General features: G+C 56.3%; 3 protein-coding genes across 3 annotated transcripts; 1 reads left to right on the plus strand and 2 right to left on the minus strand.

Annotated features, from left to right (window-relative positions):
* Positions 1-1,462: 1,462 nt before the first annotated feature.
* On the minus strand, positions 1,463-12,022 carry IK (IK cytokine). Its single transcript, XM_054079945.1, has 20 exons — positions 11,934-12,022; positions 11,283-11,349; positions 11,002-11,094; positions 10,343-10,402; positions 9,755-9,922; positions 9,555-9,669; positions 9,276-9,346; positions 9,136-9,182; positions 7,980-8,143; positions 7,752-7,860; positions 6,755-6,794; positions 6,163-6,358; positions 5,828-5,846; positions 5,454-5,534; positions 4,379-4,457; positions 3,665-3,722; positions 3,180-3,268; positions 2,774-2,882; positions 2,111-2,145; positions 1,463-1,692 (listed from the first exon to the last, which is right to left on the minus strand). The coding sequence occupies exons 1-20, from the start codon at positions 11,947-11,949 to the stop codon at positions 1,665-1,667; spliced, it is 1,644 nt and encodes a 547-aa protein (XP_053935920.1). The 5' UTR covers positions 11,950-12,022; the 3' UTR covers positions 1,463-1,664.
* Positions 12,023-12,584: 562 nt separating this feature from the next.
* NDUFA2 (NADH:ubiquinone oxidoreductase subunit A2) lies at positions 12,585-14,071 on the plus strand. The gene is made up of 3 exons (XM_009555912.2): positions 12,585-12,704; positions 12,774-12,880; positions 13,888-14,071. Exons 1-3 carry the CDS (start codon positions 12,610-12,612, stop codon positions 13,977-13,979), a joined length of 294 nt encoding a protein of 97 aa, XP_009554207.2. The 5' UTR covers positions 12,585-12,609; the 3' UTR covers positions 13,980-14,071.
* Positions 14,072-14,216: 145 nt separating this feature from the next.
* TMCO6 (transmembrane and coiled-coil domains 6) lies at positions 14,217-25,895 on the minus strand. Its single transcript, XM_054079701.1, is given in 20 exon segments — positions 14,217-14,510; positions 15,273-15,440; positions 15,945-15,994; positions 15,997-16,037; positions 16,148-16,224; positions 16,226-16,270; positions 16,272-16,325; positions 16,410-16,434; positions 16,436-16,519; positions 17,147-17,263; positions 20,211-20,296; positions 20,870-20,974; positions 22,809-22,829; positions 22,831-22,854; positions 22,856-22,994; positions 23,113-23,159; positions 23,161-23,223; positions 23,473-23,504; positions 23,507-23,596; positions 25,829-25,895. Coding segments are annotated over 20 exon segments (1,500 nt in total). The 3' UTR covers positions 14,217-14,345.
* Positions 25,896-26,287: the final 392 nt, after the last annotated feature.

The following is a 26,287-nucleotide window of genomic DNA, read 5'->3' on the forward strand; positions in this document are numbered from 1 at the left end:
TCCTCCTTTTCCTGTTAATGTATTTGTAGAAAGACTTCTGTTGTCTTTCACAGACTTAGCCAATTTGATTTCTAGTTGGGCCTTGGCCCTCCTGATTTTTTCCCTGCACAATCTCACTTCGTCCCTGTAGTCCACCCAAGATGCCTGTCCTTTCCTCCAAAGCACATAGAGCTTCTTCTTATTATTGACACATCTTGAGATCTCCCTGCTCCACCAAGCTGGCTTTTCCCCCCGCCGGCTTTTTCCGGAACACAGGGATGGCTTGCTCTTGAGCTGCTAGGATTTCATTTTTCAAGAGCGCCCAACCCTCGTGGGCTCCCTTGCCCTGAAGGGCTGTTTCCCATGGGACTTTGCTAACCAACCTTCTGAACAGGCCAAAGTCTGCCCTCTGGAAGTTTAATGTGATAGTTTTGTTAGTCCCCTTCTTTATTCCACCTAGAACTGAAAACCCTATCATTTCACGATCGCTTAGTCCCAGGCGTCCTCCAGCCATCAAATCCCCAACAAGACCTTCTCTATTCACAAACAGCAGGTCTAGGAAGGCACCCTCCCTTGTTGGTTCACTAACCAGCTGTGCAAGGAAGTTGTCTTCCATGCACTCCAGGAACCTCCTAGACTGTTTCCTTTCTGCTGTATTGTACTCCCAGCAGACATCTGGAAAATTAAAGTCTCCCACAAGGACAAGAGGCAGAGATTTAGAGACTATCCCCAGCTGTTTACAGAAGAGCTCATCAGCTGCTTCTTCTTGGCTGGGTGGTCTGTAACAGACTCCTATCACAAAGTCCGCCTTCTTGTGGGCTCCTCTGATTTTAACCTATAGGCACTCGGTCCCATCCTCACCGTAACCCAGTTCAAGCTGGAGGTGTTGGATGGGGCTTGGAGCAACCAGATCCAGTGGGAGGTATCCCTGCCCACAGCAGGGGTTGGAACTGGATGGGCTTTGAGCTCCCTTCCAAACCAAATCATTCGGTAGTTATTGAGTTACACTTCTGGAAACACCAGGGCATCCCCAGAGTGGTGGCCAGGGATAGGCAGCACACCAGCCCCCTCCAAGGGCTGGAACTGGCTGGGCAACCCCACGTCCTGCCCCAATGGGCCACCAGCACCATCCTAGCTCTTGCCCACAGGGGTTACTCCATCTGCAGGAACAAGTTGGCCTGGGGCTGGATCCCTCACAGCCCTGCGCCTTCTGCCCTGGCAGCCCCAGCCACCCGCAGCAGGCAGGAGTCCTCTGCTCCAGGCCTTTCCTCTTCCTCCACCCCACATGAGGGTTCCATTTCTTCCCCACCCACAGGCGCACATTGCCCACCTGGGATTATTTCCCACACAACCTTATTTGCTGATTGGATTTGGGGTTCATCCGGGGCCTTCTGCTCCCCACCCCAAAAGGCCCCAAAGGCTGGGACTCGCCCTAGGAGAACCCCCCAGCCCTGGCACCCCACTGGGCTCCAGCACCCTGCTGTAACACCAAGTAAATGGAGTTTTATTACAGATACAACATTTACACATCACACACAGCCCCATGGTGTGGGGCTAGGGCAGCACATGCTGCCCCGAGCTAAAAAAGGGACAGCTTAGGGGGCAAAGAGAGCATGACAGCAAGCTTGAAGAAGGCAGGGAGCAGGAGGCTGGGCTTCCAGCCGCTGGAGAAGGTTCTGGACACCTCAATACTTGGGACGTTTCACTTCAACCCTGGAAAGAGAGGGGAAGGACAGGGATAAGAACACGTGTCAGGCAGATCCGTCCTCCTCCCACCCAGGGCTCAGCACCAAGGTCCACAAGTTCAGCCTGCAGCCTGGCGTGGGGGTCCAAGAGCCCCCTGGGCCACCCAGTGGGATGGGGCAGAATGACCCGGTGAAGGCAGAGCCCCAGCAGGACATGGGCTCTGTTCAGCACCTGTCCAGGGGAGAGGGACCCTGCAGCCTCCACAAAGCTGAGGGGGGCAGGAGCAGCTTCTTGGGGCCAGATGTTCTCAATGCTCCCCCCAGCCCCACTGCTAAGATATGTCAGGGAGGTCTCTGCCCCCAGCACCCCCCCCTTGGAGAGGTGGAAGGAGATAGCCAGACACCAGCACTGCTCAACACCCCACAGCAGAGACAACTTTACTAACCCATCTGCCTCCAACTTCTTCCTCTTCTCGATGATCTGCAGAGAAAGCACAAAGTCCCGTTACCCTCCCACAGGCGCAGCAGAGGGGCTGTGAGAGATACCCTAGGAGCGCTGCAGCCAGGCCAGAGCAAGCTGAGCTGAGCTAAAGCTGGCTGCAAGCTGCCTGAGATGTAGAGAAGCTTGACCCTTTTGCTCCATTTCGGCCATTGAGGACCATCCATTCCCACCTTCCCTATGCCCAATGCCATAGTGCTCAGCAGCCGGCCGTCAGGACAACCCCCAGCTCTGCCGGTGAGAAAATGGGGAGCCACTGAACGTACCCAGTCCCCTCCAAGCCCCTCTGCATGACCCCAGGCTGCTGGCTTTGGACACATCCATCTGCTACACAGCCTGCAGCAAAAAGCCCAATGGGGCCTGCTTCCAGGGACACAGCTCCACACGCAGCTCCAGCTGCCTCAGTGGTCCTGAAGCCCCAATTATTTGGCTGCTGCTCTCGCGAGGAGCAGTCCCCCCTTCTAGAGAGTGCCAGCGCTGGCTGCCAGGCCACACACTGGACTGAAGAGCCGTGCCTGGGACAGAGAGGGCAGGATGAGGTGGGAGCTCTCCTGAGCTACACTGGCAGCTCACAGCCTGAAAAGATGATGCTGCAGCACCGTGCACTCACCGCACTGATCTTCTTCCACTGCCGATCCAGCTCTGCCTTGTCGTTCGTCTCCTTGAAGCGACGAGTTTTGCGTCCCTCGGACATCTTAATACCATACTGGAAAGCCGCCCTGGAGAAGGAGCAAGGCAGAGCTCAGCGCTCGCCAGGTCTCCCCCGCCATGCCTGCCCAAACCACGAGCCTGGACTCCAGAGCCTGCCCAGGTCCTGGAAAGGCACAGCTGAGCAAAAGTCCTCAAGGAGGATACTCTGAGCAAAGAGAAGTCACAGGCCCCAGACCCACAGCTCTGCCTCTGCTCCTCACCAGGAGACTCCCTGCTCAATCTCAGCTCCCCTGGGACCTGGTCTCAGCCAGTGTGGCCACCCCACCCTGAATCCTCGCACGGTCCTTCCCAGGGTCTGCACTCACTTGGGCAGAGCTTCTTTGTTGTTCATGTATTCGCTGTACTCCTCTTGGGTGTCGAAGTCCCAGCGCCCCAGAGGCCCCTTCTTGTTCCCCTGCAGGGAAAGAACCACTCAGAGCAAGCAGCTCCTGAGCTGATGCCAGCCAGGGCTTCCCACACACCTAGGCAAGATCCATCTCCCATCACTTCATTGCACTTCTGCTTTGGCCTTGGTGCTGAGATCCCCTCCCCAAGAAGCCCCAGACAGGAGATTCTGGGGAAAAGGCAGTTGAGATGGACTCCCACAGCTCACCACCACCGCCAAAAAGTCATGTTTGCTCATCAGGACAACAAATCCTGCCCAGAGCAAGGCACGCAAAGCCTAAACCACATTCAACACCCAGCTCCAGGGCATTCTGCCTTGCTGCACCAGCCTGCTTCTCTCCATTGCGATCCTTTCTGCCTGCACTGAGGCCTTGTTCACTGGTCCGAAAGGCTGGTGACGGCCTACCTGATCCATTTTGCTGTAGTCCACCTCCTCATCGCTGTCCACAGCCATAGCGTCCATGCTGCAAGAGAAAAGCAAGGAAACAGCTCGGAGTGGGTCCCTGGGACATGGACTGCGACCACGACATGAGGCTCCAAGGTTCACAAGGTGGCGACTGGACACGCTCACTTCCTGGATCAGAGGTTCTGAGGTCTGGGAAGCTCAGCCTGTTCCACTCTTTGCTCCATCATGGCCATCAAGGACCACGTGTTCCCACCTTCCCAACACCCATCTTGTAGCACTGGGGTGGTCACAGCCAGCTCACCCTGCCAGGACAACTCTCTGCTACACCAGTGAGAAAACAGGGAGCAGGCCTCCGGTGAGCATCCAGGATTGCAAATGCTCCCAAGATGTTTCCCTCCTGATATGGGACAGCTTTGTGGCCAAAGCTCAACCACAGGGATTACCAGGACACCCGGCAAGCTCCCAGCCACCTTGACCTCTCCCTGGCAGCAGACTCCAGGTGCCCACTTGTAGCGGAGACAGGTAAGAATAGACAAGATCTGCCAGAACCAAGGACTTACAGAGCATTTAACCAGCAGGCTGCAACCCCAAACAGAGCCAGGCCTGCTCCTCACAACAAGCAGTGGGGCTGACGGTTAAAGTTCTCGCTGCCAGGGAGCAGCAGCCCCTCGACACACCCCACTCCCAACCCATGGTTTCCTGCTGCTTCCTTACGTAGCGGGATAGCACTCAGCATAGCTGTTGGACATGCCGAAGAAATCCCCCACCTGCTTCTTGTCTTCTGGCTTCTTCAATGTGAGAACAGTTAAGGAAAGCAACACCATGCAGACCTACAGCCACAGGCTTAGCACAGCCAGGCTGAGAGGACTGAGGGCAGCCCTGAAGAGAGGGACTTGGGGTATTGTGGGATGAGAAGCTCAACTTGAGCCAGCAACATGAGGCACTGAGAGCCGGCACTGACAGTTAAAAAACCAACCGTGTCTTGGGCTGTATCCACAGCAGCGGGGCCAGCAGGGCGAGGGAGATTCTGCCCCTCTGCTCCGCTCTGGAGATTTCCACCTGGAGCCCTGTGTCCAGTTGTGGAGTCCTCAGCAGAAGGACATGGAGCTGTTGGAGCAAGGCCAGAGAAGGCCACAGAGATGATCCCAGGGCTGGAGCACCTCCTGTACAATGACAGGCTGAGAAGGTTGGAGTTGTTCAGCCTGGAGAAGACAAGGCTGTGGGGAGACCTTGGAGCAGCCTTCCTGAAAGGCTGAGAGGATTGGAGTTGTTCAGCCTGGAGAAGAGAAGGCTGTGGGGAGACCTTAGAGCAGCTTCCAGTGCTGAAACGGGCTGCAGGAAAGCTGGGGAGGGGCTCTGGATCAGGGAGTGCAGCCATAGGATGAAGGGGGACAGTTTTGAGCTGAAAGAGGGGAGACTGAGATGAGATCCTAGTGAAAAATGTTTTGTTGTCAGGGTGGGGAGGCCCTGGCACAGGCTGCCCAGAGCAGTGGTGACTGCCCCATTCCTGGAGGTGTTCAAGGCCAGGTTGGATGGGGCTTCAAGCAACTGGATCCAGTGGGAGCTGTCCCTGCCTATGGCAGGGGGTTGGAACCGGATGGGCTTTGAGGTCCAGTCGAGCCCAAAGGATTCCATGATTCTATGAAGTCACCTCCTGCCCTAACACAACCGGATCAGAGGCTGCAGAGCTCATGTTTGGCACACAAGCACAAGATTTGGGCAGTTTTCTCCACTATAGGAGCCCTCCAGGTAAGAAATGACACAGCCAGGCTGGCAGACAGTAAAGGATATGACTCTGCTCCTTCCCAGCCAGCAGCTCCGGCAAACTTCTCGTTGATGGACTTGATGAGGTCTTTGGCCGAGCCAGGTCCTGGGGCAGAGAGAGGCAGCAGGCTGAGTTTTGGGGGAAGAATTGCTCACTGCAACACACATGGGGCTAGGCAGAGCTCCCTTACACACCACCAGTGCTTTGGGATGGGGCAACAGGCAGGACAGGGTGCATTTGAAGCAGAAGAAGAGGAGCAGCAAACCAGCTCAAGCACAAACAGGGGCAGGCTGATCCTGAGCTCACACTGGCCAGTGATCCGAGCAGTCCTGCGGTCTGCAACCCCGTATGGCCTCACTCAAACGGCCTCATTCAAACATCCACACCGCCTGACTCACCTTTGTCAACATCTGCGGGCTGCGAAGAAGAGAGAGAGATGCTGTGTTATTCAGGAGGGCCGCAGGCATGGAAGCAACAGCGCTGCATGACCTGCAGCTCCACTTTCAGACTGTGGCAAGCACAGAGCTGAACCATACTAGCTAGTGGTTTGTACTGGTCCTGCCTTTGCGGTTGAAGTGGAGGACAAGCACTGAGCCACCCACTTCCTGGCTCAGGAGAAGCTGCTGAACCCTGGCAGGTGTGGCAGCATGACAGAGAGACCCAAAGCCACCAGGGCAACCCCATGACTGCACTTGCCAAAGAGAAGAGATTGGGTGGGACAGTCCAGGCTCACCTCGTCATCAGCCTTGGGCTTTTCAAAGTAGCTGTGTCTCTTCTTTTCCTCCTCCCGTTCCCGGTCACGTTCCCTGTCCCTCTCACGCTCCCGGTCCCTCTCACGTTCCCGGTCACGCTCTCTATCACGGTACCGCTCCTTCTCCCGTGGCATCTTCGCTGTGGAGGGCACATAATCCCCAATGTCTTCAAAGATGCTAGGAATGGAAAAGAGCCTGCAGTTACAGCTGCTGCCAGGAGGCCACGACCACCTCCCTTTGAACTGGAACCCAAGAAAGGAGCGCAAAGCACCACAGCAAGAGCCAAGGATGCCTGGCTTCTACATTTGTCAGAGGTATCACTGCATTTCCGCTCTCTTCCACTGCTTGGACCTGCTCCTGGGAGACCAGGGCAACAGGTGGCCCTTGCCTGCCTCAAGCCTGGAATCAGGAACAGAGCATGCCTCCAGCCTTGTCCTAAAAACCACAGGCCTGGAGAGGCAGGTCACCCCAGCAGCACTAAACCCAACCCTCTCCAAACACAGTGGGACGAAAAAGACATTCCTGAAGGCAGAGGGCTGTGACCCCACGACCTGTGGGCAGTGAGGCACTTACTTCATATCAGCTTCAGGGGGCTTTTTCTCATCCAGTTTCCCTATAAGAACACAAGAGCAGGAAGAGGCACGTCATGCTCACTGCCAGCAGTACCAATTCCCTGTCCCCACTCCATCTTCCAAGCTCTGGAAGTGGTGACCTGGAGAATGTCCTCCTGATTCCCTCTTTGGTTACAACATCACATCCAGCCCCCTCAGGAAGCCACTACATTTCTCCCCTGCAGAGGACATTTCCCCACAGAACTGGGCCTTGACCATGGAGAGCAGAGCAGCACAAACTGCCCTCGCAGCTATGACCCCTCGAGAGCCCGACCCCTGTGGTCCCTGCCTGCAGGACACAGCACTTGGGAGCTGCAGGAATTCACTGTCCTCTAAGCTCACCACGTCCTAGGGTGGGAGAATGCAGCCAACCCAAACATATATCCCTCAGAGAAGCACAGAACTGTTAAGGTTGGAAGAGACCTTGAAGCTCATGCAGTCCAACCATCAGCCCAACACCAATATGCCTGCTAAACCATGTCCTGAAGTGCCACGTCACAGAATCTTGGAATAGTTTGGGTTGAAAAAGAACTCAAAAGCCCATCCAGATCCAACCCCCTGCCACGGGCAGGAACACCTCCCACTGGATCAGGGTGATCAAAGACCCATCCTATCTGACCTGGAACCCCTCCAGGGACGGAGACACCACCACTGTCCCGGGCAGCTTCTGCCAGTGCTTCACTACTGGTTCAGTAGAGACATTTTACCTAATACCAAATCTAACCTTACCCTGGGCACAACTTGAGCCCACTGCATCTCATCCCATCCCTCGTTGCTTGGGAGAAGGGACCAACACCAGTCTTGCCACAGCCTCCTTTCCAGGAGCTGCAGAAAGCGATGAGGTCTCCCTTCACCCTCCTCTTCCCCAGACCAAACATCCCCAGGTTCCTCAGCTGCTCCTCGTCCTTCTCTCAGCAAATGCCTCCAGCACTAAGTCCTTGTTTCCCTTTGGCTCCTACCTTTGTCTTTCTTCTTGAGCTTCTTGTTGCGGGTGCCTTGCCTGAGATAAGAGAGGATCTGCGTCAGCTTGCTGATGACGATGTCATTGGTGGTCAGTGTTGTCTGCGCCTGAAAGAGAAATCCCCCAGGAAGCAGATGACTCCCGTATGAGAGAACCCTCTCCTGGCAAGACTGCTCTGCCCAGTTCAGACTAGTGCGGTCGGGCACCCTGGACACTTGTCACATACCTCCATGGTGGGGCAGTCGGCCTTGCTCCGGATCAGCGTGGTTGGGATGTCAGTATCAGCATACTCATCATCCAGATCTACCACATAGGCCATCCTCCCAGGCAGGAACAGCTCATTCCGCTCATAGGCCTTGTTCTTGAACAGAATGCGGTAGATGTTGCGACCTTTGGGGGAGGGGGGGGGAGGCGGGGGAGAGAAGAAACTGCTGTAGTTTGACGTAAATTAGAGTTGGTTTTGTGACTAACTCTGTTGCTGTAAAGTAACTTCATTTCTCTGAAAGCTGACTGCATGATTTCCAGAAGTGTTCTTCTCTTAAGCAATCACAAAGGGCATTGGTGTGCAGAAAGGCCAAAGCCACTTAACCAAGGCCATTCTGGAGCTGGTGGAAAAGGAGCTGCACCTGCGAGGAGGGGAGAATGGGGCAGTTGATCCCAAACTGACCCAACAGAGGATTCCATCCCATACAGGTCACGCTTGGAATAAATTGAGAGACCACGAGGGTCTTGCTGTCTTCTGCAACAATCAACATCCAGCGAGGACCTCATCTGTCTGGTTGCTCCTGATCTCAGATCCGTGCATTCCCAAACGCAGTTTCTGATCCCAGCTCCCTCTTAGCCATGGACCCATTCCCTCATGTCTGCTCTGCAGTGTTTGTGATGATGTAGAGTCATCAAGAGGTGGGCTGAGGATGCAACCTCATATACTTGTTTATATGTTATTACTTTCTAATTATTTTCATTGTTATCATTGTCATTGCATTAAAGCTGTAGTTTTAGTTTCCAACCTGTAAGTTTTTCTCCTCTCATTTCCCTTCCTCCTTTCCCTGTGGGGCGTGTGTGGGGGGAAGGGATTTTGGAGGCTCAACTGCATGGTTTTAGCTGCTGAGTTTGGGTGGGTGGGGCTAAACCATGACAGAAACACAGGTGAGAGCTGCTTTTATGAGCACAACAGAAGAGCCCAGAGCAAAGCACGTTCAGCTCATCAGAAATATGTGACAGCCTTCCTACAGCCCTCAAATTCCAGATGCCTGCACCTTAGACTCTCCCCCTCCAATGACTCCATTTGCCCCCCATTGCCCTCCATTTGCCCTTCAGGTTTTCACCCACATTTGTGACACAACACGCAGTGAGGAAGAGCCACGTCCACCCAGTCTTACCCAGCCGGGTCTTAAATTCAATTTTGTTCTCTGGATCTTCATCTTTCCTGAAGAGGAACAGAGAACAAAACAGAGCATTATGCTAAGCGTCTGCCTTCTCTCCTCCTTCTCTCCAGGAGTACAAACCCTCAGCTACTCACTTGGTTTCCTTCTGGGGCTTCTCCATCATTTCTTCCTCTTCCTTCTCCTTGCTGGCAATCTCAGCCCGTACCTGGCCAGAACAAATCCAGGCGTTACAGACCAATCCATCCCTCTGCTGCATGTCACAACCGGTGAGCCCGCTCCTCATAAACCTTTCCCAGAAAGGGAAATCTGCACTGAAACACCTCCAAGTGCCGCCCACTGCCCTCTGCCTGCCTTCTCGGCCTGTAGGAGTGGATAGGGTGGAAGAGTAGCAGCACGGCGATATCCATGCTCACCTTCTGCAACAGCGCAAAGTCCAGACCCTTCACCAAGTGAGTGTGCTCCATGTCACCACCCAAGAACTTGGACTCCTGGATCAACTGTCTCCTCTTTTCCGCAGCAGATTTGTCCCTGCACAACAAGAATGGAGCCGGTTATGAGACAGTCCTTCTGGTGCAGGTCAGTAAGACAAAGGCCACACTGTGGGCTCACGTACGCTTCAGCTGTCGGCCCCACAGCCCTGTAGTTGGCAGTTGTGCTGATCAGCTCCGTTTCCTCATAGTCCTTGTTGACGCCATCTCTCCTCTCCTTGGCTCGATCCCGGTACTTCTCAGCCAGCTCCCTCTCGCGCTCTATCTCCTGCTGGCGCAGCTTTGCATAATAGCTGGGAGGGAGAGAAAGCACGTCCAGGCTTTGATGCCCCGGTCAAGTAACAGTCCCCCAGGGCCTGGCCCACTGACCACCCCCTTCCAAAAACATGCATGGGACACAACACCAGGCAAGGTGTAGCCGCCGCACCAAGTCTCACCAAAGGGGACTTTAGTCTTCCCTTCTAAAGGGAAAAGGCACAGTTGTCCCACCAGTGTCCTGCTCTCTCCCACTTCTTCCCGGACTGAAGCTTCACCCCCATCCTGCTGTCGACCTCCCACATCCATTCCCACAAGCAGTCACACAGGCTGGGAGCCTCTGCCCAGCTTCAAAGCCGCTACAGAATCCAGGCCACTTGGGGTCCTCTGTGGTAGCCCCAGAGCTCAGAAGCTGCTTCCGCAGGAGGGATACAATGTACAAGTCCTTCCCCAGTTACCTTTTCTTCTTCCTTCTGCGAGCAGCTGGGTCTTCATCTTCGTTGTACTCCCGGGGCATCCTGGAAAAGGGTGAGAAACCACACGTGCAGTTGGCAGAGCCACACAAACAGGGGCAGCTGATGGAATGGGGCACTGAGATACCCAGGGATGTTAGCAGTACGGCCCTGTTCTCCGAGTTTGCTCTGTCAGCACAGAGAGGAGGGGGAAGCACCAATTTTCACAGAACTAAAGTTAAATCTGCCTCCTGCACAAAGTGTTTTAATATCCATGCAATCTCACTCCATTATTTACAACAGTCCTAAACCACCTATTTCTCTCATTAACACACAAACGTACAGTTTTCATGGAACCAACTGCAAAGCACGGCTGAGTTCTGCTCCTTGTGCCTTGCCTGCACGCTCATTAGTGAATAAGGCCAGGCTGGATGGGACTGTGAGCAACCTGATCGTGTTGGAGGTGTCTCTCCCCATGGCAGGAGGGTTGGAACTGGATAGGCTTTGAGGTCCCTTCCAACCCAAACTATTCTGTGATTCTATGAATAACGTGTTTAAATCCAGCACTGCAGAGCGCTAGGGGACAGAGCCAGGCAGGAAGAGAGCCCTAGAGAGAAGGTGGCCATGTTTTGTCCCACAGACCCCTGAAACTGAGTCCTACTCACTCATGGTGGCGAGATTTGGACGGTGGCGCAGATGTTGGCGCAGCCCGCGGGGTCATGAGAAGCTTCCTGAAGTCTTCATTGGTCAGCTTGGACCTGCAAGGGAGAGGGGAAAACAGAAACTGTCACCTCACTGGACAGCTTCCGAGGAGGCAGAGGGTCTGCTAGCAGGGCTTGGGTGGCAGAGCCAGACATGCTGTCCCCACGGAGGGGCTGTCACTCCTGGTCTGCAGGTGGTGGAATGGGCCTCAGCCCCATTCCAGTTCCCCCAGTGCCACACTCACTGGTGGAAAGAATGCGAGTCATCCACATCGTGGCCTTCAGGGGCCAGAGGGTTGGAGAATGGTTCATCTGGGGACAGAGGAAAGAGAATGCTCAGACCGTGACCGTGCATCATTGTCCCCCTTCAGCCACAGCCCTCCTCCCCCCTCCCCCCCCGTTGGACAGGAAGGGGCCAGTGACACCCTGGGGTCCCCCTGCCGGGGTCCTGCTGCCTGGCAGACCTCGCCACCCCCAACCCCGTCCTCCTCCATCCCCAGCCCCGCCGGGCCTATCCTTGCTCCCCACATCCCCAGATGCCCCACCAGGACTGTGGGTTCCCCGTGGATCAAGCCTTGTCCCAACACCTGCGGCTGCCCATGTCCCCCGCCTCTCCCGCCTCCCCAGGGCTCCCCGTGTCCCCCCCAGGGGTTCCCTATGTTCCTCCCCGCTTCTGCCCCCCCTCCCTCACACAGGGCTGCCCGTGTCCCCCCTTCCAAGGGCTCCCTGTGCCCTCCTGCCCCACCCCCGGGGCTCCCAGTGCCGTCCCCCCCATGTCCCCCGCAACAGATCCCCGTGTGCCCCCTCCTAATGCCCCCACTAAGCCTCCCCATGTCCCCCCAGCTCTCCCCTCCCCGGGACTGCCCGTATCCCCCCGGGGGATGTCCCCCTCTCACTGTCGCGCTCCGGCATCGCTGTCCTCCGCCCGCCACGCTTCCACCTCTGCCCTACGCAGCAGCCCCAATGCCCGCCCCCCGCAGCCGCGCGGCGATTGGCAGGCGCAGGGAAGGGGGCGCTCCGATTGGCTGAACGCGGGGGGGGCGGGCGCTGCGGGAGGGGAGCGTTCTGATTGGTGAGCGCTTAGAGGGCGGGCACAGCGATTGGAGGACGCTGTGATTGGTCAGCGCCCGGGCAGGTGGGAGCCTATGATTGGTTGAATGCTGGAGGGCGGGTGCTCCGACGGGCACTGTGATTGGCGGGCTCTGAGGAGACAGGCGCTATGATTGGTTAAGAGCTGCGATTGACAGGTGCTGCCATCGCAGAGTACTGAGGGGGAGGGCGCTGTGATTGGCGGGCGATGTGATTGGTGAGCGCCAGGGCAGGCGAGGTCTGTGATTGGTTGAACGCGAGGGGGCGGGCGCTGCGAGAGATGAACACTCTGATTGGTGGACGCTGAGCGGGAGGACGCTTGGATTGGTTGAGCTCTGTGATTGACAGGCGCTGAGCTCGGGAAGCGCCGTAAGAGGAGCGCTACGATTGGTTGAGCGCTCCGGGGGCGGGCGCAGCGCGAGACGGGGGCGGCGATTGGCGAGCGCTGAGGCCCCGCCCCCGAGTCCCCGCCCGACAGCGAAGATGGCGGCGGCCGCGCGGGGTTTGGCGCTGGGTCGGGCTGTGCGCGAGCTCCGCATCCACCTCTGCCCGCGCTCGGGCGGCAGCCGCGGCGCCAGGTGAGGGTGGGGACGGGGCCCCCCGCGCCCCCCGGCCTGGTCCCGCCGCCTCAGCTCCTTCCTCCGCAGGGACTTCGTGGAGCAGCACTACGTGACCCTGAAGAAGGCGAACCCCGAGTTCCCCATCCTGGTCCGTGAGTGCTCGGGGGTGCAGGCCCGGCTCTGGGCCCGCTATGGTGAGTGCGAAGGGGGCGCCGGGCGGGACCTGGGACAGGGCGAGGTTCGCTTCCCTGTGCTTCAAGGAGAGCAGAAAAGCTGCGCTGTAAGGGCTGAGTTTGCGTCCTAAAGTCTGGAAGAAATGAATTATAGGATGAATCATGGAATCATGGAACGGGTTGGGTTGAAGAGGACCTGAAAGACATCCAGTGCCACCCGCTGCCATGGGCAGGGACACCTCCCAGGGATCCGGTTGCTCTAAGCCCCATCTAGCTTGTCCTTGAACATCTCCAGGGATGGGGCAGCCACCGCTGCTCTGGGTAGCCTGGGCCAGGGCCTCCCCACCCTCACAGCAAAACATTTTTTCCTAAGATCTCATCTCAGTCTCCCCTCTTTCAGCTCAAAACTGTTTCCCCTCATCCCATCCCTGCACTCCCTGATCCAGACAGAGCCCCTCCCAGCTTTCCTGCAGCCCAGCCTTCAGATCATCTCCATAGCCTCCTCTGGCCTCACTCCAACAGCTCCATGTTCTTCCTGTGCCGAGGACTCCAAGAACGTTTTTTGAAGAGATGGGAGCATGACCATTTGAGCATTTTGAAGAGATGGGACCAGTTGGGGCCACGGCCAAGCACAGCCTGTCCCCGTTCTGTCCCACTCTCCTGTGTGTGGCTGGCGGGGAAATTCACCCCTGGGAGGTGCTGCTCTACGGCCAGCAGGTTTTCCTAGGCTATTTTACTGATGCATTGGTGAACATGATGTGAGCAGGCTGAGAGCCCCCAGGGTGCAAAAAAAATAGAGGCAAAGAAACATGTTAGGCTGTATTGGCTTCTCCCCAGGGAAAAGGCTGAGTGGGAAGGGAAGGTGGAAAGAGTGATTTGGGCACAGGGAATTGCACTGGGAAGTGGTGGGACACTGGGCTGTGACACCAGTGGTGGTTGAGAAGCCTCAAGTGGGGCTTTGCGTCACCCTCGCACCTGAAAAGGCCCAAGGTGCCTGCCTCCTCCCTCACCCTCTGTCTTTCCCACAGAATTTGGCAAGGAGAAGAGTGTGCCACTGGAAAACCTCACCACGGAGCAAGTAAGCAAGGCCTTGGAGAACCTTGTGAAAAACAAGGTGTGAGGACAGACAGTAAATACACAGATGCTGAAGACTTCGCTGATGATCTTTAATGTAAAACATGTGTCTTTAATTTATCAATCGCATGAACACAGCCTGCTTACCCTGAGCGTCATGTCTTGTGTTTAAAGCTAGAAGCAGATGCCATGGAGTTCACATCCTGCTTTCCTGGCATCAAGACTCCATCTGCCCAGGCTGAAGCTCCACCCTGCCCTGGCTCCAGGCTCTTGGATGGGAAGGATGGGAGCAGCTGGATTTTGCCAAGGACCAGCGTCCCATGCAGCCGGCACTGGTGGCCAGATCTTTTAACCTTTGGGAAAGCAGGACCAACAGGCAGAGCACAGCGGGAGGGGAGGGATACTGTACAGCCTAGGAGAAGGCAGGCAGTGTGGTGTAGGCAGGAGGAAAGGCAGAGGCTCCCGCCAGCTGTCCCACCATGTCCAGCAGAGCTTGTGCCCGCTTCTGGAGTGCAGGGCTGCTCCGGTGTCGTTCCAGGGCCCAGTGCCCACCTTGCCTGACGAAGTCGGCAGCAGCCTGTGGGAGAGAACGATGAGAGCTGGCTGGCTGCCCCCACTGAGCCCATCCACCCAGAACCAGCGCTGGACAGCCCAGGGAATGGAACAAATTCCCAGGGACGCTACCAGGCACTGGAGTCCCAAGATGGGTCACTCCAGCCATAGTGGTCACTGGCCAGGAGCAAAAGACCCCCCCCCGTAATAACCTGTTGCCAAAAGCAGTCGCTGCTAATGGAAAGGAACACCCAGGATGGAAGGGCTCCCACCCTGAGTGTCCCGAGCGCCCCGTCATGCGAATGGCCGTGTGCTGTGGAGAGGGGGTGAGCATGGCAAAGACTTAATTAAGAGTTTGGCTTGTCCAGCCTTGAGAAGAGAAGGCTTAAGGGAGATCTTAGAGCAGCTTCTATTACTGAAAAGGGTTCCAGGAAAGCTGGGGAGGGCCTTTGATCAGGGAGTGCAGGGATATGATGAGCTCCCCTCAGCTGAAAGAGGGGTGATTGAGATGAGATCTTGGGCAGAAATGTTTTCCTGTGAGGGTGGGGAGGCCCTGGTCCAGGTTGCCCAGAGCAGTGGTTGCTGCCACATCCTTGGAGGTGTTCAAATCCAGGTTGGATGGGGCTTGGAGCCCCTGATCTAGTGGGAGGTGTCCCTGCCCATGGCCGGGGGGTGGAACTGGATGGGCTTTGAGGTTCTTTCCAACCCAAACCATTCCATGATTCTACAATGCTCCTCCCCTCCCAGCTGTGTGATCCCACGCTCTGGCTCTGCTTGCTGGGCTCACCTCTGGGCAGTGCAGGAAGAGGAGGTGCAGCAGCTCCAGGCTCTGCCCCACCGCCTCAGGGTCGGGCAGTGCCAGGACGGGCAGCAGCTGGGGCAGCAGCAGGTGCTGGTGCAGCTGCTGGCAGTGAGCCGGGCCCCTCGCCGCGAGGTTGCACAGCACTGTCAGGGCCTGGATGGAGAAGCTGTGCGTGGGCAGAGTATTCCTGACAGGTTCCAGAGATCCTGTGTCCAAGCTGGAGGCCCGCAATGTGCTTCCCCAAAAGCCGTGTGCTGACCAACCGGCTGCTGGATTTCGAAGATTGGTGAAAGCCGCCTTCATCCCCACCCCGAGGCATCCACAACCCTGCGCCAAGCACTCACAGGCCATACCACCCACCCCTTGGTTGACCATGCCCCAAGAGCCCCATAAGCTTTAGGGCCTTCCAAAAAAGGCTGCAGCTTCCCCTTGGCCCGTTCCTGATGTTAGCATCAGCCTCGGGACACGGCTCTGCCAAGGACAACACAGACACAGCAACTGCAAGGGAGGCAGATGGGATGCTGCTGCATTGGGAGACTCTGGCCAAGCTGCTTCTGCCATCCTGAGCATGAAGACTCTGTGTGTGGCGGGGGTGGGACTTCACGGTCCTGTAAATCCAGCGCTTCCCCAGCCCCAGGACATGAGGCAAAGTCTCACCAACACAGTGGCCATCTGGGAACACTGCAGGAGCTGCAGTACAGCCGGAGCAGGTCCAGGGAGAGCAGAGCGGAGCAGAAGAAGGGCTGTCTGCTGGGTGTGGGCAGAGACAGAAGATGTCAGTAAAATTCGGGTTTCTGAGGGTGCACGAGTCTGCTGGCAGCCTGAGCTCGGGCTTTCCTACAGCCCCAAGGGATGCTCACCTGTGAGGTTGTTCCAGCAGCCAGAGCCCCTCCTGCACGATGAACGGGTGCTCCCGGAGGAAGTGCTCCATGATGAGGGAAGAGGGCGATGAGCAGGCGCTCGTCCTGGATCTGTGCTTCGCAAACCTGTCTCCCCCGCCAGCAGGTTGCCGAGGCAGCGCAGCACTGGGCAGATGAGCTGTGCCAGAACATAAAGCTCTTCAGCCACGCTGCATTCCCATAGCAACACCAGGGGACCCGGCATACGCTGCCCGCCTCTTACCAGCTCCAGGCCCTCAGTAGTATCTTGGATTGTGGCAGCCAAGGTCGAGCAGGAGCAAGGTGAGGGCAGGCACAGCTCCCAGCGACAGCAACGCCTCGTTGGCTGTGTGGCTGCAAAGGGAAGTGACAGTGGGATTGCTCTCCGTGCCCTGCCAGGAATGGGGCCTCGGAATTCTCCACCGGGCTCATTTTGTGTTTGAGCAGCCACTTGTCTCTGAGCTTGGGAGAAAGTTTTAAAAGCCTGTGGCAAACAGATCTGCTGGAATTACCTGTGTGGGTCTGGAAAACAACAGCCCCGATCCTTGCCTGAGTACTCATGTGTTTCGTTCTCTCTGCTGGAAGGGATGGCAGCAGAGCAGCCACACCAGGCAGGCAGAGGCGGCAGCAGCAGCCACCCCAGCTGGTGACATTGTGCCAGCTCCAGAAGTGTGAGGATCTGGGAGCTTTGCTTGGGGAATGTGGGGAGCACGGGGAGGCAACAGAGGGATCAGAATACCAGGAACATCAGGCACAGGTTTATCACCCATTAACCCACCTTAAAGGACCTTTAAATCCCACTAGCAGCGCGTGTGCACACTGGTACGAGAGCAGGAATACCCAGGAGGGCAGGGAAATTGCTTTCCCAAGGGAAAGGGATGAGGGGAAGCCATCCAGGTCAACCGTCTCTCACGGGACCAGAAGCCTTCGTGCCTTTGGATAACCCCAGGGAACTCCGGATGAGGAGAAAAGTGCATTTACCTACAAACCATGTAGTGGAGACTCCATGCAAACTCCACAGCTGCTCCCGTTCCAGACTTGAGGCCTGAACAAACCAGTCGAAGCATGTGCTGAGGCAGAGCCGAGTCCAGAACCAGGCTGGGGTGAGAATGGCAGAGTTAGGGGAGGCGTGGACCGGAGTGGGAACAGGATCGATGGGACAGATGGGTTCTGCCCTCTCTTTTAAGGAAGCAGCAAGAGTGGGTTCAGGCTAAGAAAGGTCAGAGCCTGCCCACAGCTGGGCCTGAGAACTCCTCCAGGAACCCAGGAGGAGCAGAGGGGACACAGGGAACACTGATAAGAAGCCCTGTTGTGACTACAAGCCAAACACTTCTATCCCACAAATAAGACAGCCTTAGCGAGCCTTCTCCAAGCTCTTCCTGCTGGGCAGTGTGGCTGCACCATGATGCTCTCCCTCACGCTGGGTCCCCTCTAAAGGGAGCTCTGGGAGCAATGGGATGTTTACAAAGCACAATTCCCTGGTGAGGTCCCGTCTGGATCTTCCCTGATCAGCAGCTGGATTGCACACCAGGCAGCTCCCCTAGAACACATCATTCAGCTTTTAATAATATTGCGTGATTTAGTACACTGGTTGCTCAGCTTCTCAGCAGGAATTGCCAGGTAGCTCCGAAGCCGGAGGCCACTGATATATCCCTCCCCTTCTTGAAGCTGCTGAAGAGGGCTGCTACCTTGCTGAGTCATGGGGTGGAGAGGGGCCAGATGGAGGTCTGGTGGCCACTCCATATCAAAACCTCACTCCTCACCTGTGCAGCAAGGATGAGTCAGGAAGAATGAGCCATTATGTTTCTGCCACTTGTTTGCCTATCAGGATGACTAAACTGGCACCTGGTCTTCCCTTCCCTTATCAGATTTACACCATAGATACAGAACAAGACTCAGAGGTGATCCTCAAAACAAGAGTATTAATAGATTTTGTGAATAGAAATCTACATATGTTGCACTTGGATGATTTAGACTATGAGTTTTTTGTGATGGAAACCATCCTGATCTATGACCCTGGATTTTCTGGATTCCTACACATTGGTGAGGATTGCACTGACAGGAACCAATCCATCGTGTCCCCTACCATCGGGCGCCACTGACAAAAGTAAAGGAGATGGGCCGACTGGTACTCCAGATGTTATCACTCCAGAACGGACTATAAGAGAATGAGAGGAGCAAGCCTTATCGGAGCTCCCTCTCAGCTGGTCTGAGATCCCGCACTGACGTCAACAATCTATGAACACCAGAGCATCTGCAGAAAACTTCACTCGCAGCATTCTTCTTCGAGGAAACATCTAAGGACTTTATCACCAAACTCCATACAGGTCGTATAGTCCCTCACAAATCTTTACAGGATGCTAATATTGGTCTAGACTTAAGCTTATATTCTGACTTAGAATTGTAACACTATAGGTAATAAACTAAAACATTTAAATACAGTTCTGGGTCCTACTCTGTCTCCCTCGGGTGTGGACAGCCACCAGCTGGGAGCTCCCAGTTAAAACCTTCCCAGTGCTCACAACTTGTTCTGCCAAAACAGGGCTCTGTAGTCAACAAGAAACTGAGTAAATACTGAGGCTTCAAGGATACAGATTCAACACCACCTGCAAGTAGGCAAGATCATAACCTGTCATCAGAGACGGGGAAGGGATCCAGGGAGGAAGGAGAAGACCCCAGACCCAAACTATGGCATGAGGGACAGGTAAAGGGTCTGTGAGGGTATAATTTCCAGGGATTTTCCCGCGTCCATGTCAGCCCCTCTCTCTCTGGAATCGACCATGCTGCTGTGTCCTGCCTTTACATTGATTTTATGATCTCTGATGCCTGAGAGCTTGCTTGGTGAAACCTTGGATTCCAAGTCCAAACTCACACGAGACGTGCAGATGGGAGTGTAAAAGGAATTTGGGATAAGCACTATGGATCTTTGAATCCTGAGTTAAGTGATGCAGAAACTGGATGTTCAGCACATCCAACCTTTGGCTGTAAGCACATCTCCCTGTGTTCCATCCTGTATTTCCTCTGTGCAGGAATAGTGTGACCTTTGTAGGTCACACTTTTATTTTAAAAAAAGATTTTTATCTAAAAACCAATTTCATAGAATCCTAAAATCACTTGGTTGGAAAAGACCTTTGAGATCATCAAACCAAACCATACCTGCCCACTACTAAATCATCGACAACTAAGCACTTCATCTGCCCATCTTTTAAATACCTCCAGTGATGGGGGACTCTGCCAGTGCCTGAGAACCCTTCCCGTAAAGAAATTTTTCCCTAATACCAATCTAAACCTCTCCTAGTACTACTTGAGGTTGTTTCATCTCATCTGTCCCTTGATACTTAGAGAAGAGACCAGCACCTACCTCTCCACAACCTCCTTTCAGGCAGTTGTAGACAGCAATGACGTCTCTCCTCAGCCTCCTTTTCTTCAGGCTAAACAACCCCAGGTCCCTAGCCGCTCCTCCTAAAACTTGTTCTCCAGCCCCTTCCCCAGCTTTGTTCCCCTTCTCTGGATCCACTCCAGCCCTCAATGCCCTTCTTTGTACTGAGGGGCCCAGTTTGTGATAACAGACAAGCAACGGGGCCAGGCCCAGAGAGCTGCTCTTGGCCCCTGCACTGGGTGCCCCCCACTCCAAACACACCTGGAAAAGCCTCTTCCCAAGGGCTGCACCTTTGGGCACCAGCAAGGCCCAGCGCAATCTCTCCGTGTTGGTGGCAGGGCTGTGGGCACTCCCAGACACCTTGGTCACGGTTTCATTTTTGGCACTAGGGGCTGTCAAGCTGAAGTTTTCCTTCACTAGGAGGAAATACAGCCAGAATTCCCCACGAGCCTACCCTGCACAGCACTGTCCTCTCCCGAAATACCAGAGCCTTTCTGCTCAGATGAGGCTGAGGGAAAATAGTCCTGACCTGCCACCAAAACCTCCATTCGTCCCCAGCAGGATCCTGAACTATTCTGTCACCAGAAGGGTGGTGTTCCTGCCACACAAAATACCATACCAGGCCCCAGGCCCATCCAGAGTTAGGGTTAAGGGGCTGGGACTCACGGTATGATCTCTGCAGGAGCTTCCTTGGCTTGGAGGAGCTGCGAGAGGACGTAGCCCAGGCCTTCCAGCACCGCCTCATGCGGGGACTGCAACCAAACAGAACAAAGCTAATCCCGCGCAACAGAGCCAGTGGCTCTGCAGTGCCGATCCCTCTGTAATGCCAAGCCACACAGCTGAGCAGCACAGTCTCCGTGCCTACAGAAAAGGGCAACCAGGAGCAATGGAGCAAGCTGCGGCTGTGCCGAAGCGGAGCTGTCACCCCTCCTTGGGCTCATAGGCTGCAACTGGAGGGATCCCGGAGCCCAAACGTGGCAGTGCTGCCGCTTTGAGCATTCAAATCCACAAGAGGCAGCCCTGCTCTCTGTGCTAGCCTCATACATGGGCAGATGGGACATGCCGGCGGCTCCCCCGTGTTACAGACCGTTATCGGCAAGTCACAGCTACAGGCGTGAGTGATTCAGCTGGAGAAGAGGACAAAGTGGTGACCAAACACCAAAAACGAGAAACATGCGGAGGCAGCCTATGAGAGACCCTCACCCCTACTGGCACAGCCCATGGCCACAGCCAGTAACTCTGTTCAGTCAGCCAGAGTGGAAAGGATATAGGAAAGCACATCTTTCTCCGGCAAGGGAGGCGCATGGCTGAGAGACTTCACCCACCTGGATGCAGGATGCCAGCACTGGAATGATGCCCTGAGGCAGAAGCCGCTTCCTCACAGCTTCACTTCCCACAACGAGGTTCCCCAGCGTATACAAACACAGCTCCTGCAGCACAGGAGAGCAGGTCAGCTCCTCTGCATTCCCAGCGTGACCCTGGACAGCCACTGAGGCCCTCGGGTCTCTGCGCCTCGAGGCCACGCTTCTGCAGAAAGCTATCTCTAGAGGGGCAAACACGGATGGATGTTGCTTGTCACTCTTCAGCTGCCCCATGTTCAATTTATCCTTGTATTCTTGCTGCAGTTGGAGCTGGCAGAACTGATCCCTTCCGTTTTGAGGTTTTCCAGCTATGCCATTTCCCTGAGCCCGCTCTGATTTCATGCTGTTCTCTAGGAACGCCGCCCGCCTGCTGCACTAAGATGTGACTGGCACCTTGGGGCTGCTCCCCATCCTGCCCTTTAGCTCCAATCCTGCTTCCCCCAGGAGTGCTGTGTAAGGCATGCTGCTCAGCAGCCGGCAAAACACTCGTGTATCCCAAAGCTGCTCTATTTGCCCGTTCGCCCGGATCCAAGACCAACCTGGAGCCACAGGCATTCTGCTCTTCCTTCAACCTGGATGAAAGTCTCCCTGCCTGTCACGTGATAGCCACCTGCAGAGTCACTCTCCCTGCATCTGCTCCTTCTTTCTGTTTTCCAAGACCCTTTTAAGCCCCTAAACCAACCTGCACTGGGCGTTTCTGCTTTTCCCACCCTACAGGCACCTCATCTCCAGCCCCAGCCTGCATCAAGAGCCCAGACCACATGTCTGATGACTGAATCCAGCTGTCACCACCTGCAGTCCCCTGCTTCCCCAAACTGAGCTGGAGCTGAAACGGAGTCTCGCAAATATAGAAAACCACTGCATCCTGGGCTGCAGCAGCAGGATTCGCCGGACCCACATGGGGCTCAGGAGCATTTAAGAGCAGCCTGCGCAATGTGGAAGGAGATGGAAACCCGATGGACCCACACTCCTCTTGGCCTTGGGATGGGGCACAGTCAAGGGGGTCTCTGTAGTTTCCAAGACCTGCCCAGATAAAGCCACACTGCCCTGAGCCAGCACTGAGGACAGCTCTGCTCGGAGGGGAAGTTGGACTAGAGATTTCCAGATGGGCCCCTTCCAACCAGCATTCCTAGTTCCACCAGCACTCTTAAGCCACAGAAATCACAGAATCATGGAATGGTTTCGGTTTGAAGAGACCTCAAAGCCCAATCAGTTCCACTCCCTGCCATGGGCAGGGGACACCTCCCACTGGATCAGGGGCTTCCAAGCTCCATCCCAACCTGGCCTTGAACACCTCCAGGAATGGGGCAGCCACCACTGCTCTGGGCAACCTGGGCCAGGGCCTCCCCACCCTCACAGCAAAACAATTTCTTCCCAAGATCTCATCGCAATCTCCCATCTTCCAGTGTAAAACCATTTCCCTTGTCCTATCCCTGCGCACTCCCTGATCAAGAGCCCCCTCTCCAGCTTTCCTGGAGCCCTTTCCAGCACTGGAAGCTGCTCCAAGGTCTCCCCACAGCCTTGTCTTCTCCAGGCTGAAACAACTCCAACCTTCTCAGCCTGTCATTGTACAGGAGGTGCTCCAGCCCTCAGACATCTCCGTGGCCTCTCTGGCCTCACTCCAACAGCTCCATGTCCTTCCTGTGCTGAGGCTCCAGAAACTGGACACAGGACTCCAGGTGGGGTCTCACCAGAGAGGAAGCAGAGGGGCAGAATCTCCTCCCTCCCTGCTGGTCCCACTGCTGTGGATGCAGCCCCAGGACATAATTGGTTTCCAGGCTGCCAGCGCCCATTGCCGGCTCACGTTGGAGCCATGTTAGGCGAAGGGTGGCCAAGAGGTTAACAACCACTACCAAATGCTTATCACGTGCCAGAGCCCTGACAAACACAAGCATGGCTCTACCGTGAACTCAACGCTGTGTCCCTGAGAGGTAGGTGAGGAGATAGGAAGGTCAGCGGCAGGACAGGCCTCGGCACCATCGGGTCACTGGAGTGGGAAAGCTCATGGAGACAGCGGGCTGCCTCCCATCTGCATGTCCGCTAGGCTGCTGGTGAAGAGCCAATGAGCGTCTGGATGCTGCCGTCCATCCTGGTGGAACCCAAAGCAACCTCTTACCTTCTGCCTTCCACCCTTACCTACAGCACAACTGGGACAAAGGGATGTGCTGAACACGGCCTTAACCACAAAATGCCAGAGAGGGGCTGACCTGACAAACTTCTGCTGAGTCTCCTGGTTCTGCAGAGCCAAGTGGAGGGCGGCTGAGTGACCTTTTCCTGTCCTCTGAACCCCTCTGCACCCCTCTGAGCAGCTCAAGAACCTGTACAAAAATTAAAAGATGGTGAATTTCTACCGCACCAGGGGCAGAATTCCATCCCATTAATCCAGGAGGCAAAGGAGCCCAGGGCACACAAGAGGTCTTAAAGAACCTTGTTGTTCTTCACCATGTCTGGCAGCAACTCCAAGCAACACTCCCAATCTCACTCCAGCCAAAAGCTCTTCCACATTGGCTGGAGCCAGGGAAGAACCCAGGGATCCCCATCACCACACAGAACCTCACGATCTTCACCTCATCCTCCGAGAGAGGGCCTGGCATGATCCTGCTCCATCCTGTACACCCTCCGCTGCTGCGCTCTCCTCCCGCAGAAGCCTTTTGCTGACCAGCTGCTCCTGCCGCCGGGCTTTCCTGAGAGCTGGGATGGGAATCAGACACCGTCACCAAGGACAAAGAGACTTCTCCATCCCATCAAAGAGCCTTTTAGCATGGAGAAGTTGCCAGTTCCTCTTGGCACGAGCCAGGGAAGGATGCAGGAGGCAGTGATTGGCATTTCAACTTCGCACACTGTGGGGCCGGTGCGCACATCAGCCACACAAAGCTGTGGCATGAAGATGGCACGACTGAGCATGAGGACAGCAGTGGCCGTGCCAAGAGGGACTCAGCGGTGGGGTGTCAGGGAGGTGAGACCTTGGAAAACCCAAACCGCAGGCAACTGGGTCATCAAGAGCAGACCCCACAACGGATTAAAGAAATACAAGGCTGTAAAGTGCTTCCACAGGTGGACAGGGAGCCCAAGGGGCCAAATGAGGCCAGAGGTCTGCTGGGCTCCCCCCTGGGCTTCTGTCCCCCTGTGGTCCCACAGACCCACTCAGCCCCCCCTGCCCCTTCCAGGGGTCCCAAACACAAACTCACCCCCACTGGACCCCTAGGGGTCCAACAGACCCTCCCTGTCTGCCCCAGAATCCACAGACCCCCCTGTTACAGCTGTATCCTACAGATCCCTGTGTTTCCACCCGGATCACACAGACCCTCCTGTTCTCTCTGAATCCCTCAGAACCCCTTGTTCCCCCAGATCCCCCTGTTCCCCTGGGATCCCACAGACCCTTCTTTTCCCTCTGAATCCCCCAGATCCCCGTTCCCCTGGGATCCCACAGACCCTTCTTTTCCCTCTGAATCCCCCAGATCCCTGTTCCCCTGGATCACAGAGACTCTCCTGTTTTCCCAGAATCCAGACTCCCTTGTTCCCCCCTAGATCCCACAGACTCCCACGTTTCCCCACAGACCCTCTTCTTCCCTCCAGACCTCCCTGGATCCCACAGACACCCCTGTTTCCGCTCAGATCACAGAGACCCCCCTGATCCCCCTATTCCATGGGATCTCCTAGACCTCCCTCATCTCCCATAGACCTCCCTTTTCCCCTTAGATCCTCCTGTTGCCACCAGATTACCCTGTCCCCCTGGATCACACAGACCACCCCGTTTTCCCACAGACCCCCTTCTTCTCCCCATATTCCCCAGACCCCCCTGGATCCCACAGAATCCTTCTTTCCTCCTGGATCCCACACACACCCTTGTTTCCACCCAGATCCGTCAGTCCCCCCTGGGATCCCCACAGACTCCCCTCTTCCCACCAGATCCCATAAAGCCCCCCTGCTCCCCCAAATCCCACAGACCCTCTTGTTTCCTCCCAGACCTCCCCAGATCCTTCCTGTTCCCCTTGGATCCCACAGAACCCCCTTTTTGTTTCCCCCACAGACCCCCTTCTTCCCCCCAGATCCCCTGGATCACACAGACCCCTCTGTTTCTCCACAGACCCCTTTCTTCCCACCAGATCCCACAGACCCTCCATACCCCCAGACCCCCCTGTTCCCCACGGACCCCCTTCTTTCCCCTCAGATCCCCCCTGGCTCCCCCAACCCCCTGTTTCCCTCGGATCCCACAGACCACCCGTTTTCCCACAGACCCCCCTTCTTCTCTCCATATTCCCCAGACCCCCCTGGATCCACAGATCCCTCTTTTCCTCCTGGATCCCACACACCCCGTTTCCACCCGTGATCCCACCAGAACCGCCCCCGTTCCCCTGGATCACACAGAGCCCACTGTTTCCACCCAGATCCCACAGACTCCCTGTTTCTCCACACACCCCCTTCTTCCCACCAGATCCCCCTGGATCACAAAGACCCCTCTGCTTCTCCACAGACCCCTTTCTTCCCACCAGAACCCCATAGACCCTTCCGTACCTCGAGACCTCCTGTTCCCCACGGACCCCCCTTCTTCCCCTCATATCCCCCAGATCCCCCTGGCTCACCCAACGCCCCGTTTCCCGCGGATCTCACAGACCGCCCTGTTTCCCACAGACCTCCCTTTTCCCTCTAGATCCTCCAGTCCCTCCTGTTCCCCCAGATCCCACAGACCCCCCCGTTTCCACCCGGATACCCCTGATCCACCGGGAACCGCCTAAACCCTCCTGATGCCCCCGTGTCCCACAGACCCTCCTGTTCCCACAGACCCTCCCGTCCCCTCGGATTAACGAGGCCTCACCAATTCCCCCACGGATCCCACAAACCCCTCCGTCCTTCCCAGATCCCACAAACCCCCACAAACCCCCCCGTGTCCCCCTCGGGGTGTCCCCCCCCCCCAGTTCGCACCGGCCTCCCGCTGCCTCCGCCCCTCCGCCAGCGCCGCCGCAGCCGATACACGGCCCATCGGCCCCATCGGCCCCGCATGGCGGCGTGGGGCGGGGCCGGGGAGGGGCCCGGGCCGGGGGAGGCCCTCAGAGCCGGGGCGCTCAGACTGGGGTGAAAGAAGGGGCTCAGACCCATGGGGGGCTGAGATTGGCGTGTGAGGGTGACGCAGGCTAGCGGGGGGGGCTGAGATTGGGGTGAAGGGGGAGACCCAGACCTATGGGGGGCTGAGATTGGGGTGAAGGGGGGGACCCAGACCTATGGGGGGCTGAGATTGGGGTGAAGGGGGGGACCCAGACTTATGAGGGCCTCACATTGGAGTGAAGGGGAGGACACAGATTTATGAGGGGCTCAGACTGGGGTGAAGGGGGGGACCCAGACCTAGGGGGGGCTCAGATTGGGGTGAAGGGGAGGGGGACCCAG

This window comes from Cuculus canorus, chromosome 14 (genome assembly GCF_017976375.1).
Source record: "Cuculus canorus isolate bCucCan1 chromosome 14, bCucCan1.pri, whole genome shotgun sequence".
Lineage (NCBI taxonomy): Eukaryota > Metazoa > Chordata > Aves > Cuculiformes > Cuculidae > Cuculus > Cuculus canorus.